At 40.2% G+C, this 17,396-nt stretch overlaps 1 protein-coding gene across 2 annotated transcripts in view; it reads right to left on the bottom strand.

Annotated features, from left to right (window-relative positions):
- The window catches only part of LOC132399783 (cadherin-like protein 26), an 81,787-nt gene extending 66,176 nt beyond the window's left edge, over positions 1-15,611 (bottom strand). The window contains exons 1-4 of one of the 2 annotated variants that reach the window (XM_059980519.1): positions 15,472-15,611; positions 4,167-4,292; positions 3,576-3,722; positions 1,460-1,607 (exon numbers count right to left, since the gene is read on the bottom strand). In XM_059980519.1, coding sequence (XP_059836502.1) covers positions 1,460-1,607; positions 3,576-3,722; positions 4,167-4,292; positions 15,472-15,519 — 469 coding nt within the window. In that variant the 5' untranslated portion in view covers positions 15,520-15,611. Of the gene's footprint in view, positions 1-1,459; positions 1,608-3,575; positions 3,723-4,166; positions 4,293-15,471 lie in introns of those variants that run through there. The other variant, XM_059980520.1, reaches the window with a different exon arrangement.
- Positions 15,612-17,396: the final 1,785 nt, after the last annotated feature.

Genomic DNA, 17,396 nt, shown 5'->3' with positions numbered 1-17,396 from the left:
ACCTTCATTAAGTGATCCTACTTTTCTTTTTTAGAGGAATAAAGGGATTTATTCCTTCATGGATCTGTTCCAGGATGGCCAATTGATGTCTTTTGAGAAATTAGTTACTAAATACTCTCTCTCATATTCACATTTCCTGCAATATCTTCAAGTCAGACACTTCTTACAAAAATACTTAAGTAATTTTCCATATATACAAGATTCTGACCTGTTGGATATTATTTAAAAATGAATCCATTAGTGAAGGGTTTTATTGGGAAAATTTATAATTTATTGTTACAACAGCACAATTACCTTTCACTTAAGATTAAGCAAGATTAGGAGAGAGAGCTTAACATGACCCTGATAACAAAAGATTGGTTGGGGATTTTGAAGCTGGTTAACTCTTCTTTGATCTGTGCCAATCACTCTCTAATTCAATTTAAAATTGTACATCATTACTATTTAAGAAGAGACTGGCTAAGCTGTTTTCTAATATTGATATTCAGTGTGACAGATGTAAAACCGAGACAGCTACATTGACACATATGTTTTGGCCGTGTTCTGCACTGAAACATTTTTGGAAGTCTATTTTCTCTACAATTTCTAAAGTTTTAAAAACTAATTTACAACCTAATAAATTGACAGTTTTATTTGGTATAGTCCCTCAATACGTTCATGGTATTTCTCCATCAGACCAACATGCAATTGCATTTGTTACATTATTGGCCAGAATGGCTATTTTGTTGAAATGGAAAGATGTTTCTGCTCCTACTTTGATACAATAGTTCTCTCAGGTGATGTTTTGCCTTAGTTTGGAGAAAATCAGAAGTTGAACTTTCAATCCTCGATTTGATTTTGAGAAAAGGTGGGGATCATTCGCCCGCTACTATCATTTGATTTGAGTTAATTAATATTGTTTCCTTCCAATTAGGCCAATTGGCCCATCCTGTCTGCTCTGCCATTTTATCATGGCTGATCCAATTTTAACTTAACTTCATAAATTTAGTATTTTTAATTATGACATCAATGCAAAACTATTTGGAAAAGATGAAAAGAAACCATATTTTCAAATGCAGTATTTTGTTCTTAAATTTGTACCCTTTAGAATCATTTCATGGTGGATCAATGCATTACATTTCATTGGCTCACCGGCAACTTTAAAGCATCAGCTGCATCAGTGCTATGACCGGTGAGAACCTTAATTCCCCATGGCATCTGATGGCTGGTTTAGCACAGTCCTTCCTGAGGCTATTTTTTCACCCATCTGTGGCAATTAGCTTGGACCTGATTTGCGAGTATAAGCATCTTTAAATGAAAACAACAAGCTGTATTGGGAGTATACTGGTGACTCTTTACATCATTCCATTGGTAAATGCTGGTCAAAGCTTTACAGTTACATTTTTTCTCCTCTTCAGTCATCCTCCTTTGTCTTTGCCCTAATTTTTTAATATCAAAGAATTAATTTAAAGTTACTCACCCACAGGTGTACTTTCTGGTATTTCTACTTCGTATTTAGATTGATTGAAGATTGGTGAATTATCGTTGATGTCTTTCACCCGGACTTCATACATCAGATCTTGACCTATTTTCTTATGTGTAGTTGCACTGAAAGCACTAACATATAACTGAATATAAAGATAATTTAAAATATAAAATAACTCACTTATAATGTAACCAAAACCAAAAATTATTCTGTTTTGAATTTTATTCATTCAGGGGTCCACCAGTCCAGTATTGCAGATGAAGTAGGAGAGAAGACTTCTTCACCTACACATGGTACAAATTAACTAATTGAGATGTTACGATAATCCGGTAGTTCTATGCTCACCATTACTCTTACAAAACTCTTTCTCCATATCTATTGCTCAAGGCAGTGGCACAGGAGCATAGTGGTTAGTGGGTCACTGATACAGCATCAGAAGCCTGGACTCAAGTCCACCACTGTCTGTAAGAAGTTTGTACATTCACCCCATGTCCACGTCGGTTTCCTCTGGGTGCTCCTGCTTTTCATTTTCCAACAATGTACAGGTTCCTAAGTTAATTGTCTACGCCCACCTGGACAAGCCGGTGAGCACTGTGAGGATCATGTTTTTTGACATCTCCAATGCATTCAACACCATCCGCCCTGCTCTGCTGGGAGAGAAGCTGACAGTGATGCAGGTGGATGCTTCCCTGGTGTCATGGATTATTGATTACCTGACTGGCAGACCACAGTATGTGCGCTTGCAACACTGTGTGTCAGACAGAGTGGTCAGCAGCACTGGGGCTCCACAGGGGACTGTTCTGTCTCCCTTTCTCTTCACCATCTCCACCTTGGACTTCAACTACAACACAGAGTCTTGCCATCTTCAGAAGTTTTCTGATGACTCTGCCATAGTTGGATGCATCAGCAAGGGAGATGAGGCCGAGTACAGGGCTATGGTGGGAAACTTTGTCACATGGTGCGAGCAGAATCATCTGCAGCTTAATGTGAAAAAGACTAAGAAGCTGGTGGTGGACCTGAGGAGGGCTAAGGCACCAGTGTTTACATCCAAGGGGTCGTGTGGACATGGTGGAGGATTACAGATACCTGGGGATATGAATTGACAATAAACTGGACTGGTCAAAGAACACAGAAGCTGTCTACAAGAAGTGTCTACAAGAGCCGTCTCTATTTCCTGAGGAGACTGAGGTCCTTTAACGTCTGCCGGGTAATGCTGAGGATGTTCTACGAGTCTGTGGTGGCCAGTGCTATCATGTTTGCTGTTGTGTGCTGGGGCAGCAGGCTGAAGGTAGCAGACACCAACAGAATCAACAAACTCATTCGTAAGGCCAGTGATGTTGTGGGGGTGGAACTGGACTCTCTGACGGTGGTGTCTGAAAAGAGGATGCTGTCCAAGTTGCAAGCCATCTTTGACAATGACTCTCATCCACTCCATAATGTACTGGTTAGGCACAGGAGTACATTCAGCCAGAGACTCATTCCACCAAGATGTAACACTGAGCGTCATACGAAGTCATTCCTGTCTGTGGCCATCAAACTTTACAACTCCTCCCTTGGAGTGTCAGACACCCTGAGCCAATAGGTTGGTCCTGGACTTACTTCCACTTGGTATAATTAACTTATTATTATTAATTATTTATGGTTTTATATTGCTATATTTGTGGTTGGTGCAGCTGTAATGAAACCCAATTTCCATCAGGATCAATAAAGTATGCCTGTCTGTCTATCTGATCACATGGGTGTAATTGGAGCACAGGCTCATTGGACCAGAAGGGACTGTTAACATGCAGTGTCTATAAATAGTAATAATATAAATAAATATTAACTCACTTATTGATATTTGAACTAATTGTTAGTTCAAATGTCTCTAATCATTAGTTCAAATGTATGTTTAGTTTATCATCTTGCTTTAAGATGGTACCATTAACTTGAGGGGACTTGCACGTTCTCTAATAAAGTGGAAATTTGTGTCACTGCTCAGATGAAGTTTTGTGGAGGTTTGCTCTGTACGATTTTAACTCTCATTATTTAAATCTTATTTTCTGTCACAGCAATTTAACACCATGAAATTCAGTAAACAAAAACAGATGAAAATAAAGTCAAAACTTACCCTAAATACTGGAGTTTTTTCACGATCAATCTTGCGTGAAACCATTATTATATTTCTCCCTTCGTCCAGATAAAACAAGTCATTCTCAGTTCCATTTCCTTTTAACCTGAATGTTAGTTTCTCTTCAGCTGTCTTGATATGGTGTATCTAAAACATAAGTGAAGGAAGACTACAAATTATTTCAGTTCAAATCCACATCTTTTTCAACCATCGTCATAAAAACTTAAAATCTCTCTAGTCTTACAAAAACAAAATGAAAACTAATTGTAACAAAGTAGTTTTCAGAGCAGGCAATTCCTAAATTGAGCAGTCTGTTACCTCACAGAGCCAATGGTAAGAAAAGCAACAAAATATAAAAGCTAAAAGCAGGCTGAAGTTAATGGATAGAATGCTCACTTTGAATCAATGAGATATAATTTAAAAAATAAGCTGTAGGTTAAAACTTCCCTTTCTAGAGTAAACATGGGGGCTAATAAATTTCTGATTAAATTAAGAAAAATGTTTGGATGATTAACAATGGCAACACTTTGGTGAATGCAACATTGTAACTGTAATCCCCTATAAAGAACTTTGTAGCAAATACTGACTTACTTTGACTGCATCTTTGGGGAAGCGCCCCTCATCTTCTTCAGTGATATCAATACTACCTAGAACCCACGTCCTCTTCTGGCGACGTAATATCACAGGCCCCAAATCTTCAGTTTGTATGGCAAAGTTCTGAAATTAAATTTTTTGCCCTTTAGATACAACATTCTCAAATCATTTTATACTTGTTTCACGTTTTATTCTGGAATAATTTAATATGATACCAACCACTCAATAGAACTAACAGAAAGTCATTTCACTTACCACACTCTTAGATTTCCAGTTAATTTCCAGACACTTTCATTAAAATTGGTTAACACTTATCATTTTACTTCACTGGATAAATTATGGTGCTGTTCCCCATAGTAACAAATATTGTGAGTTGTATTTTCACTCTAGGTTTAATGTGCCCTTTGCAAACTAATGGAGGCAGTCAATAACTACAGAAGTTGATAATGCTACACAGTTCTGGAAGAATTCTAGGATTATCGCAGGGGGCATAAAACAAAAATGTCAAGAATTAGTAATGAGCCTCTGTAAACAATTAATGTACTGGTTAAGAGCATTGTGTGCAGTATTAATTTTATGACTGAAAGGATGTTGAAACAAATTAATAAAATGTACTTGCCACCCCAATGTTTAATACAAAACTTTGTAAATCAAAAAGATGCCGATGTTGGAAATTTTATATCAAAACAGAAACACTGTTGGTCAAGCAGAAAGAGAAGCAGTTATTATATCAGGCTGAAGATCTATCATTCTGGTGGAATCGTTTTTAATCCACTTTGTAATGTTGGAAACATGATCAATTTAAACACAACGGATTTCCATGAGCAGCAAAGTGATGAGGACTGGATAATAGATATTTTCTATGTCGGCTAAGAAATAATAAATGGAAAGAAGACAGGGGTTACACATTTGAAGTAGTGCTGCAGGATTTTTTTAATCTCATGGAGGCTGAGAAAGCAGATTAACATCATATCCAAAATAATGGCATAATTGGCAGTGAATTGTGTTTTGCGTAAGTCCATCAGTTCTGGATTCAAACTTAAAGAGTCATATTTAAGTCTTTGGAGTAAAAATGGAACCCAAAATTACTTCTAAACAATTATTGTACTTAATGATGGCACTTGCAATGTAGATACATTGACATGCATCATTACATGTGGAAATATGAATAAAGAACTTTACATTGGAACAACACAGTTAACATGATGTTTTGATGAAAGTGCTTAAAGTTGTGAAAGGGCGGGATCGAACAAAAACTAATGCTGTGATGGATTTTGCCAAGCACAGGTTGCTAAACACAGCAGTTCTGAACTACTAGAGATCAAGGTGTTGTTCTTAAGTAGGTTAGACATCCAACCAATATTCTTTGTTTAGCTTCTTGTCATAAACGGGAGCCAGTCATCAGTTCTTAATGTAAATAGAAAACAATAATCAGTCTGAAGAAAAAAGGACAGCTTTGCAAATAAACAGCACTGCCTTTCAAGCCAGGATGCTTACTATTCAAGGATGCAATGTAAGCCAATGAGTTATGTTAGTTGGGCTTGTATCAAAGCAGACAATGTTGGCTATGTTATTTAAATTGTTACGTACTCGTGACACATGACAGTGGTGCCCTTGTCACGTGACTGGGGTTGAAGTTATACTGGACTTGAGGTAGTGGTCTTGTGATGGTGGAGTGACGTCATTTTTCCGCCAGTAGAGATCATGTGACAGGTTTTTTTTACAGGTTATAAAAGATAGACCCCACCCTGTGAGGAGGGGTAGTTCGTGGCTGGATTTGCCAAGTTGACTTCATGCCACTGTGTGTTTAAAGTGATGATGCAGTTTAGTTGAAGGATGAAGTTTTTATCTAATGCCTAAAGTTTAAAAGGTCATTGCCAGCAGGTTCTTTACGATTCTGCTAGTTCGAGAAATTAGTGGAGAGTGAAGTTCAAAGTTCGGGAGTTAAAGATCGAGGAGAATCACTTTCTATGGTGAAATGGGCTTCGACCTTTGTTTGATCCTTATTTGGAAGGATTTCGTTGACTATCTTCGTGTTAATCCCTGGGTTTTACCAGAAAGGATTGAAGGTAGAGAGGAAGGAAAGGTCAGTGCCTTTAAGCCATTTCGTTTCATAAATTCTTCTTGGGAAGTTCGACGTTGGGGATCGAAGCCAAGCGACGTGAAAGAGAACTTACATCGTCTTATAAAGTCTTTCCTTTTGAATGGACTGTGAGCATATCGAACTTTTGGCAATACCACTTTAAAGAACTGTTTTTGCAATATCGCTTTAAGAACCGTTTGGGCTGCCGCACAGCAGTTGTTTCCGGTTACGTTAGTGTTTGTTTACTTTTGGGGGGTTTGTTTTCTGTGTTTAATAAACGTGTTGTTTGTTATAAAAAAACCCTTGCCAAACTCATATATTTATTGTTGCCTGAATACGTAACAATATCAAGGAAGCTTGCTTGATGCTATCACTTAACACATTAAAAATATTTTCTTTCAAGATGGCACTGGTGAACCAGGGCAATGTTAGAACCATAGAACATTACAGCACAGAAACAGGCCCTTTGGCCCTTCATGGCTGTGCCGAACCATTTTTCTGCCTAGTCCCACTGACCTGCACCTGGACCATATCCCTCCATAACCCTCTCATCCATGTACCTGTCCAAGATTTTCTTAAGTGTTAAAAGTGAACCCACATTTACCACTTCATCTGGCAACTCATTCCTCACTCCCACTACTCTCTGTGTGAAGAAGCCCCTCCTAATGCTCCCTTTAAACTTTTCCCCCTTCACCCTTAACCCATTTCCTCTGGTTTTTTTCTCCCCTGGCCTCAGTGGAAAAAGCCTGTTTGTATTCACTCTATCTATACCGATCATAATTTTATACACCTCTATCAAATCTCCCCTCATTCTCCTACACTCCAGGGAATAAAGTCCTAACCTATTCAATTTTTCTCTGTAACTCAAGTTTCTCAAGTCCTGGCAACATCTTTGTAAATCTTCTCTGCACTTTTTCAAACTTATTAATGTCCTTCCTGTAATTAGGTGACCAAAATTTCTCACAATACTCCAAATTCAGCCTCACCAATGTCTTATACAACCTCACCATAACATTCCAACTCTTATACTCGATACTTTGATTTTATAAAATCCAATGTACCAAAAGCTCTCTTTACTACTCTATCTACCTGTGATGCCACTTTTAGGGAATTTTGTATCTGTATTCTTTGATCCCTCTGTTCTACTGTACTCCTCAGTGCCCTACCATTTCCCTTATATGTTTTACCTTGGTTTGTCTTTCCAAAGTGCAATACCTCACACTTGTCTGCATTAAAAACCATCTGCCATTTTCAGCCCATTTTTCCAGCTGGTCCAAATCCCTCTGTAAGTTTTTAAAACCTTCCTCACTGTCCACTACACCTCCAATCCTTGTATCATCAGCAAATTTGCTGATCCAATTTACCACATTATCATCCAGATTATTAATATTAATGACAAATAACAATGGACCTAGCAGTAATCCCTGTGGCTCACCACTAGTCACAGGCCTCCACTCAGAGTAGCAATCCTCCACTACCACTCTCTGGCTTCTTCCATTGAGCCAATATCTAATCCAATTTACTATTTCTCCATGTACAATACTGCAAGTACAATAGTTCTCTGGGCTATGTACAATACTTTTAATTATACTTCTTTTGAGTTACTCTCACAGCATGTAATTTAATTTCCCTTTAAGCAATTTACTTTTGTACCAACTTAATGAACTATAGATGCAACAGTCTTCTGAAGACTTAAATCTAAAGCAAACAGGTGTGTAGGCCTCCGTTAGTCTCAATAGACCATGAATTTGCACCTTGGAAAGTTTTTTTATGGAAGACCGGCAGTCATCCAAGTTGCAAATCTCCGCTTTCCATGCCACCAATGTTGTCCAAGGGAAGGGCATTGGGCACCAGTGTTGTCGCAGAGTAATGTGTGGTTAAGTGCCTTGCTCAAGGACACACACAAGCCTCAGCCAAGGCTCGAACTAGCGACCTTCAGATAACTAGACAAATGCCTTAACCACTTGGCCATGCGCCAAGCAGGTACAGCTCCTTTAAATGGACAAAGGCTCATCAACATGGCCAGAAATGAGGTGGGAGGGGGGCTCCAAGCCAGGCTGAAACACTCTATCCAACATCTTGATGGCAAATGTGGAACCTCTGGAGAACAAGGCTGGACATCTGAGGGCAAGATTGCAGTATCAGAGGGAAATAAGGAAGGAGTTGTTGTATTCTGTGTTTTACCAAGACATGGCTTACTCTGAGCATGCCATATTTGGCCATCAAACCTGAAGGCTTCTTAATACATAGTTTGGACTGAATTACTGATTCAGAAAAGGCAAAAGGTTAGCGTGGGTGGAGGGCGGGGGATTGGTTCATGATCAGCTCTCAGTGGTGATCTGTCATATTAGTGTTCTTCTGACCTGGAACACCTAACAATCAAGTGCTGACCATTCTGTTTATCAAAAGACTTCTTTCTCCATGATCCTGACTGCAGCTTACATACTACCATCAGCTAACCGTAATCAGGAGTTTGAGATAGTACATGCTGCTGTCACCAAACAAGAACCAGTCCAAGTCAGTACATTTCAAATCATAGTCAGAGATTTCAGCCTGGCGTGTTTGATGAAATCTGTGCCCAATTACCATCGGCATATAACCTGTAGCACCAGAGGTCCCAACACACAAGACCACTGCTGTACTGTGATAAGGAATGCCTACTGTTCCAGCCAAGACTGCATTTCGGGAAATCTGACCAATTAGCTGTCTCTCCTCTACCTGCATTCAGGCAGAGGCTCGAGATCAAGGCTGCAGAGATACAACAGGGGTGTTGGCAGGAAGCAGAGTAGCAGCAATGGATTGCTTTTAAGTCTGTGGACTGGGCAGTCTTCAAGTACGCATTAGTGGATCTGAATGTATACACCATGATTATTGCAGACTTTATTAAATCAGTTGTATATGAGTGTGTCCCCACAAAATCATTCAGAGTCTTCGCTGACTAGAAGCCCTGGATGAAACATGAGATCCACACTCAGCTGAGGGCCAGATCAGAGGCATTCAGGTCTGGAAATTAATTAAGGTACAATGTGTCCAAGTACGATCTCCAGAAAGCCATCTTACAGGCAAAATGGCAATTCTGGACCAAACATGAATCAATAAAGGATGTTCAACAATTGTGAATGCTATTACATCATACAAAGTGAAATCAAGTGACATCGGTGAAAACAGGGCTTTGCATTCGAATGAGCTCAATGCCTTCTGATGGCTTTGACCATCAAAACATGGAGGATCATTCATGAACTCCCAAGCCCCTGATAACCCAGTGATTTCAGTCCCTGAGGCAAATTTGAGGGCATCCCTCAGGAGGGCGAGCTCACAAAAAAGGCATCCGGCACAGATGAGGTTCCTGGTGAAGTACCAAAGCCCTGTGCAGATCTACTGGCTGGAGTGTTCACCGGTATCTTTAACCTCTTGCTTCTGTAATCTGAGGTACCCAACTTCTTCAAGCGGCATTCAAATATGCCAGGGCCTAAGAAGAACGTGGGAATATGGTAACCTGCCTTAATGACTATCACCCAGTAGCACTTACATTCATTGTAATAAAGTGCTTTAAAAGGTTGGTAATGGAACACATCAACTCCTGTCGGAGAAGCAACTGGGATCTGCTTCAATTTGCCTACTAACACAATGGGTCCATGGCTATTTTATTGGCTATTCACTCAACCCCGGAACAGCTGAATACCAAAGATGCAAACCTCAGGATTCTCTTTATCAACTACAGCTCAGCATTCAATACTAACATCTACTCAAAAACCTAATCAATAAGCTTAAACCCATTGGGCTCAATACCTCCTTGTGCAATTGGATCCTTGATTTCATCGCTTGCGGACCTTAGTCGGTTTAGAGTGGCAGCACATCTTCTCCACAATTTCCATCAGAGCAGGTGCAACACAAGGCTGTGTACTTAGCCCCCTGCTCTACTCGCTTTACACTTATGAATGAGTGGCCAGGTACAGCTCCAATGCCATATTTAATTTTACTGATGACACCACAGTTGTTAACCAGATCAAACGTGGTGAGAAATCAGCATACAGAGGGAATCCGAAAATCTGCCTGAGTAATGCCACAACAACCTCTCAATCAGTGTCAGCAAGACCAAGGAGATGATTGTTGACTTCAGGAGAAGAAAACCAGAGGTCCATGAGCCAGTCCTCATCAGGGAATCAGAGGTGGAGAGGGTCAGCAACTTTAAATTCCTCAGTGTTATCATTTCAGAGATCCAGTCCTGAGCCAAACATGTACAGTAAGTGCAATTACGAAGAAAGCACAGCAATGTCTCGGTCTCCTTAGAAGTTTGTGAAGGTTTAGCATGACATCTAAAACTTTGACAAACTTCTATAGATGTGTGCTGGAGAATATATTGACTGGCTGTCTCACAGCCTGGCATGGAAACACCAACACCATTGAACAGAAAACCCTACAAGTACTGGGTATCATGGGTAAAGCCCTCTCACTATTGAGCACATCTATATGGAGCGCTGTTGTGGGAAAGAAGCATCCATCATCAGTGGACCCCACCTCCCAGGTGATGCTCTCTTCTTGCTGCTGTCATCAGGAAGAAGGTACAGGAGCCTCAGGGCTCACACCACCAGGATCAGGAATAGTTATTACCCTTTAACCATCAGGCTCTTGAAGCAGTTGGGATAATTTCACTCGCACAAACTGTTTCCACGACCTATGAACTCGCTTCCAAGGACTCTTCATCTCATGTTCTCAATATTTATTGCTTATTTATTTAATATTATTATTTTTTTTTCTTTTATATTTGCAGTTTGTTGTCTTATGCACATCCGTTGTTTGCCCATGTTGTTGTGTGTGGTCTTTCATTGATTCTGTTGTGGTTTTTGGATTTACTGAGTATGCCCACAAGAAAATGAATTCCAGGGTTGTATCTGGCAACAAATGTGTTCTTTGATAATACTTACTTAAAACTTAGAAATAGCTGATTTATTAATAGTTGGAAGGTTTGTGTGCTCAGGGAGTCAGCTTCACAGAATTAATTGTGGGAATTTTTATCCCCTATGGCTTTCAGACCACTTGTATGAAAAGGTATCTAGAAAAATACCATGTGTTTGAAATCACCCAAGTGGCAGAAAAACAACATACATGCAGAGAGCAGACAGGCTTATTAGGAATGTTCCAACAACATCAAGAAGAGTGACAGAAAGACAGGAGACTAGAATCTAACCCCAGCCTTCAATTTCTGTGATGGATGATTCATTCATCTCAACTGATTGGCTAGCTTATAGGAAATTGTCCCTGTGTTTTGGAAATCCTTCGTGTTTTAGAATTGGATTGCAATTTGAAAATCTTTTATATAATAAAAATTTTCAGTGAATTTTAAAAGTGTTGGAAGAATTTTATCTAAATTTAAATGTGCATTACTGAATTTAAATGAACTGTTTTTAAACTACTTAGTTAGATGAAAGTATATCCTCCAAGTTAGGATACAATGCTCAAACATTGGGTATTGGTAACTAAACATGCCATGAAGGATAAACAGGGAAGTGAACTAGCTTTTAAACAGCAGGTGGATACAATATAAATTCCCTTTAGTAAAGGTACCTATAGCTATCTATAGAGGGCTAAGATTTTCACTTGAGTTTAGAACTTTATGGTCTGCAAACCCAATACCATCACACTGTTTGCTTCAAACTGAGCTGAGGTCATGAACGTGAGCAACAGATTCATGGATAAAGAGATCTGGAACTAGACCAAAAATGTTTTTACACAGGAAGTTGTGAGAATGGAGAATTTATTTCCATCAGTTGTGGTTAAGATAAAAATTCTGACGATATTGAAGACTAAAATGCATGGGAAATTGAAGGAAAGGAGACCAAGGGGAATACGACAAGTAAATGTAATTGTAATTACGCATTTATGTAGAGAACAAGCGTGACTTCTAGTCAGGTTAGTCAGATATATTTCCATGTCTAGTACCCACATTTTGCTTCACTCTATCTTTCTTCTTTCTGACTTATCCCTTCTACATGATATATCATATCTAGCATTTCTAACATTTCCAGAATATTAATGACATTCGTGTTTTCTTCAAATCTGTTTTTCCAAGCAACTACTAATTCCACAATAAATCATTAATGTGAGTAGCACTTGAGAAACAGGCCCAGAATGAGCATTTATTTGTAGAGTATTTCCACTATTGCTGGAGCAATTCAGCAGGCCAGGCAGCATCTATGGAAAAGAGGAATCAGTTGACATTTCAGGCCAAGACTCTTCATTGGTACTGGGAGAAACGATGAGAACGCAGAGTAAGAAGGTGGGGGAGGGGAGGACGAAGTACAAAGTGGCAGATGATAGGTGAAACTGGGAGAAGGGTAGGGGGTGAAGGAAAGACCAGGACTGGATTGGTGAAAGAGATAAAGGGCTGGAGGAGCAAGAATCTAACAGGAGACCCTCTTGTCATGCTTATGACCTCCTATGAGCCACTATGTGCGTCCTCTACAAGCACAAATGTATCCTCAGAAGTGGGGCAGGCAATCAGCTCAAACAGTCCAGTACCTCCACCTCTAACTGCCCACCTCGGCCAGGCCTAGGAGCGGACCTAACAAGGTTCCTCAATTGTTCTGCCATGTCCACTCTGTGTCACCAAATATCAGGAGTGTGGGGCTACAGCAAAACCAGAACTTAATAAGCAATTCCCTCTAACATTCAGGGAGGGACACCGACCTTCCACATTCTACGTAGCATTAGTTTTGTCTTTCCCAATCTGATAACATCAACCTGGCTCCAACATCACATCTAACCTGTTCACCAGTCTAGCCTGACAGACATTGCCTTCAGAATGATTCACAGCTCTGCCCATAGTTTGTTGCTGCTGTATAAGAAATGAGGAGGATCCAGCTAAATTATGTCCACAGCTTAGATGGGTTTTGAGTGGAAAAGGTCTAACGTACATTAACATTATCACCTCCTTTCCCTCCCAGATAGCCTCCGATGTATAATCGCACTAATTGCTAATAACTCAATGCTCTGTAGTTGTCTATTTCTGTTCCTCCTATTACATCGCTCACACAAAGTGCTCAAAGCCAGCAATTTGCATGAACACAAGAACAAGGGACAGGATATTAATGACTGCAGAACTAACCACCTCTGCATCTTGAAAATGATTGTATTGATATAATAATGTAGAAAACTCTTTAACTTTTTAGTTAATTGGATGTGTGGTGTGAAATACTTGGATAGATGCATCACAACAAAATCTTTCTTAGATTCCATTTCACAGTGTTTGATGTAATGACGGTCTCATGGTAAGACAACGGCACTTGTACACACAGCAGGATCTCAATAGACAATCAAAGGTCAGTCCTGACGAAGGGTCTCGGCCCGAAACATCGACAGTGCTTCTCCCTATAGATGCTGCCTGGCCTGCTGTGTTCCACCAGCATTTTGTGTGTGTTGCTTGAATTTCCAGCAACTGCAGATTTCCTCATGTTAGACAAAGGTGTTTATTTCTTTGCTTAATGTGTTTCTATACATAGTAAAACGATTCTTAACTCCAATAACTACATATAAAACAGGTCTACCACATCAGTGAGCTGCTCATTGTTTGGAGTAGCCAGCCAGGGTGTCGTAAGAGCCAGACAGCTGTTCAAAGAAGGCAAATCAGTCCGGGCCGTCAGCCAAGGGAGACGAGTCAGGAGGATTCAAGTCGTGCCAAGGGATTTGCCAGATGGGGTTGAGAAGAGGTGACCTGGGTGCAGATCATGCTACTGCCTGCTACCTGGAGGCAATGGAGTTGGTGCCTTCAAGTTGGAATGAAGGCGGCGTGTAGTGAAACTATGAGTGACTGTCTTGTTCAATTCTTTTGCGATCAGAAGACTTTGTCGGACATTGATTGCTGGAAGCCTGCTTCCTTCATTTGGTGGAGAGGGACAGGCAGCGAGGCAGCAGTGTCGCCTCGATTGGAGCAAGGAGTGGGCCTCTTGTCGCAGGCTTTCATTTAGCATGGCATCTGGCCTCTCCTGTTGGTGCTGTCCTAAAGTGTTGGATCAGTGGGATTACAGGCTGGGCTGCCACCAGCCATCAATTTGCAGGACTTGTTACTCAGGGTTTTGGACTAAAAATGTGTTTTATTCATTTTCTTTTTTTTCCTCTTTCTCGCTATTTTGAATGTGTGTCTATGTTTTTGCAACTTGGCCCCAGAGGAACATTGTCTCATTTGCCTGTATCCAAATATGACTGAATGACAAGTAAACTTGATTTGATTTGAGTTTGCTTTGGCTCAATTATATCCTGCTGCAAATTTTTAGATGTTACCTGTTACAATTATAATTGAGATATATAAAGTTGTCATTTATTTTGATTTGGGGATTGTTTGTGCTTATTTCCAAACTCATAATCAAAATAAAGATAACATTTTGAATATCAGTACAGAGGTTTCTACGATTAAAATGGTGTGAATTCAGCAGAGCCTTTACTTACTCCTTAAGAAAAAACCCAAAGATAAAAATTAGGGAGGGTGGGCATGGGCAGGGGAAGGGCTTTCACATATATCACACTCTGCAGAAGGGTCAAGCATATCATCTGCCCAGGCACATATTTCAGCCTTTAGAATGCTGCTGAACACCAACAAGAGACCAAAAGGATCAGTAAAGCTTTGCCAAGCTGTGTAAAATGTTTTTCATACTGCTAATGAACTTAATCAGACATTCCAGTCCAAGTTAATCATTGATTATTTTATCACAAACAAGAAAAAATCTGAAGATGCTGGAAATCCAAGCAATAAACTCAAAATGCTGGAGGAACTCAGCAGGCCAGGCAATATCTATGGAAAAGAGTACAGTCAACATTTCAGACCTGCTGCGTTCCTCCAGCATTTGGTGCGTGTTACAATAAGCTGGTATTTTGACATGGTGCTTTTGGAACGATTGATTTCATTACATACGTGGATAAGGGTTGCGAAGATAATGAAAAAAATCTCTGAATTAAGAATGCGTACCACATACAACATTTCAGTTCACACAAACGTCTCAAGAATTATAACTTTCACATATTATGCTCCACTTCCAAAGTTTAGTCTGTCAAGAGACTCTCAACCTGAGGGATCAACCCCACCACACAATATCCAGGAAAATGTAAATATGTTTGCATTTTAAACAATTAATTTGAACAATGACCTTAATACAATTAAAGCTGATATTTTAACAATTACTCAAGCATTTTATTTCAATTTAAAGATAGAAATGTAGTAACACTTACTGTAGGAAAGGTCAGCAGCAGAATCCATACTTTTATGATGAAATACATGACACAGTAGTGAGAGATATTTGATCTACACTCCTTTTTATAGAATTCTGTCCTGTTTAGTTCCTGAGAAACTTACTCAGCAGGATAGAAACCTGTGGCCAAAACATGAAATGCGGAAATGTGGATGTTTGTTAAACGTTAACATTAATCTGCATATAAAAAAATCATTGGTCCACAGTTAAGGTAATATTCCTTATCAGGAAATATACTTCCTGACAAAAAGTACTGAAGCCAACGGGGAACGTAAATATAAAATGCAGTTTATGACAGAACTTTGAACCATTTCCAAGTAGCGTATCCACTCTTTTTGAAAGGCTGAAATAATTTTTAGATTGACAGGCAGTGGAAAGTGAGGGGTGGCAGCCTATGATCAGTACAGAGGAGTTAATTTTGACAAAAGGTTGACCAGTTCAAGTCATTTCCTAGAATTTAGATATGTTACACGGAGTGACTGGGGACGAACCCGAGTGCAGGACACAGGCATGGAGACTTGACACAGTGACAGACTTGGACTCGGAACTCGAAGCCTTGGCTTGGATGACGAGCCTGGACTAGGACTTGACTTCGAGCCTGGAACTTGACACTAAGCGATAAAACAAAACGACAACAGACTACTCACATCCCGGCTCGGACCAGCAGCAAAACAGCCTGCAATACTCAGCTGGACAGAAAATGACAAAAACAATGACAGTCCATTTGTACCTTGACTCCAGGTAGCAAGCTCTTGACTCAACCCATTCTTGGCAAGCAGAGCCACATTGCTGAGGTGACAAACCAGTAGGGAGTAGATGTAAACCGGAGTTGTAATGCTGCCAGTTTGAATGAAAATCAGGTGACCTAATCCAGGCAAACCACAAGGAAAAGGAACTCAATGGTGTTATGATCCCAGCCCCCTCCTTTGTGAGAATCGCAAGAGCACTAGTTGGGGGGGGGGGTGGGGTCAGTAGACCCAGGAAGCGGGAGAGAGAGAGACGTGCTGAATACCGCGTTCCACCGGGATGCAAAATAAGGCGACATTGACTATTGTCTCATGGAGACCACGTGTAAAGCCCTCGGGTAAAGTGGACTGGTTGAGAGAGAGATTCCATCATCCCAACCTGATTGACACCTGCGACCCCGTGAGGAAGTATAAAGGAGGGTCTGGGGGGGACAACCACTTCAGACGCACCAAGAAGACACGATAGCGATCCCATCGTAGCGGGAAGCCATTTTGAAGGAAGCCACGTGCGTTAGATTCCGAATCTGGAGTCTGTGGCTGGAATCACGGAAAACCACTTCTAACTAACAACGGGGAAGCCCGCTCCCCTGATTCCACGGATTTGCTTCATAAAGACCCGGGCAAGTTTTCCTTTTCTCACCAATCTCTCTCTCTCTCCAACACGTGAAACCCAGAGGTTCCCAAAAGGCTGATGCCTGCAGACTTCTGAGTGACAATATATTATCTCCTAGACAAACGATAGAACGATTTCTTAAAGATGATTATTACTATACCCGCATTTTAGATTGAGTATTGACGACGTATATCATCTGAATGTTTGTATTAACCTCACTTTTGTGCCCCTTTATAAATAAAAAACTTTTGAAAATAGTGCCATCAGACTTCAACGGACCTCTCTATCTTTGCTGGTAAGTGATCCAGTTACGGGATACGTAACAATGGAAGCAAGGTGTCAATGGACCAGACTGTGATATGATATGGTTAGAGATAGAGTACTGTAATATGCACTTCAAGCACAATGAGCGTGCTCCACTCAGTTACACAAAAGGGAGAAATTAATGATTAACTCGTATGTCTTTCAGATAAAACAATAAGACCGTAAGAAATAGGAGCAGAATTAGGCCATTTAGCCCATCAAGTCTGTTCTGCCATTTCATCA

Source organism: Hypanus sabinus, chromosome 9, assembly GCF_030144855.1.
Source record: "Hypanus sabinus isolate sHypSab1 chromosome 9, sHypSab1.hap1, whole genome shotgun sequence".
Lineage (NCBI taxonomy): Eukaryota > Metazoa > Chordata > Chondrichthyes > Myliobatiformes > Dasyatidae > Hypanus > Hypanus sabinus.
The sequence above is the reverse complement of the archived record's forward strand: the minus strand, read 5'-3'. Positions and strand labels throughout refer to the sequence as shown.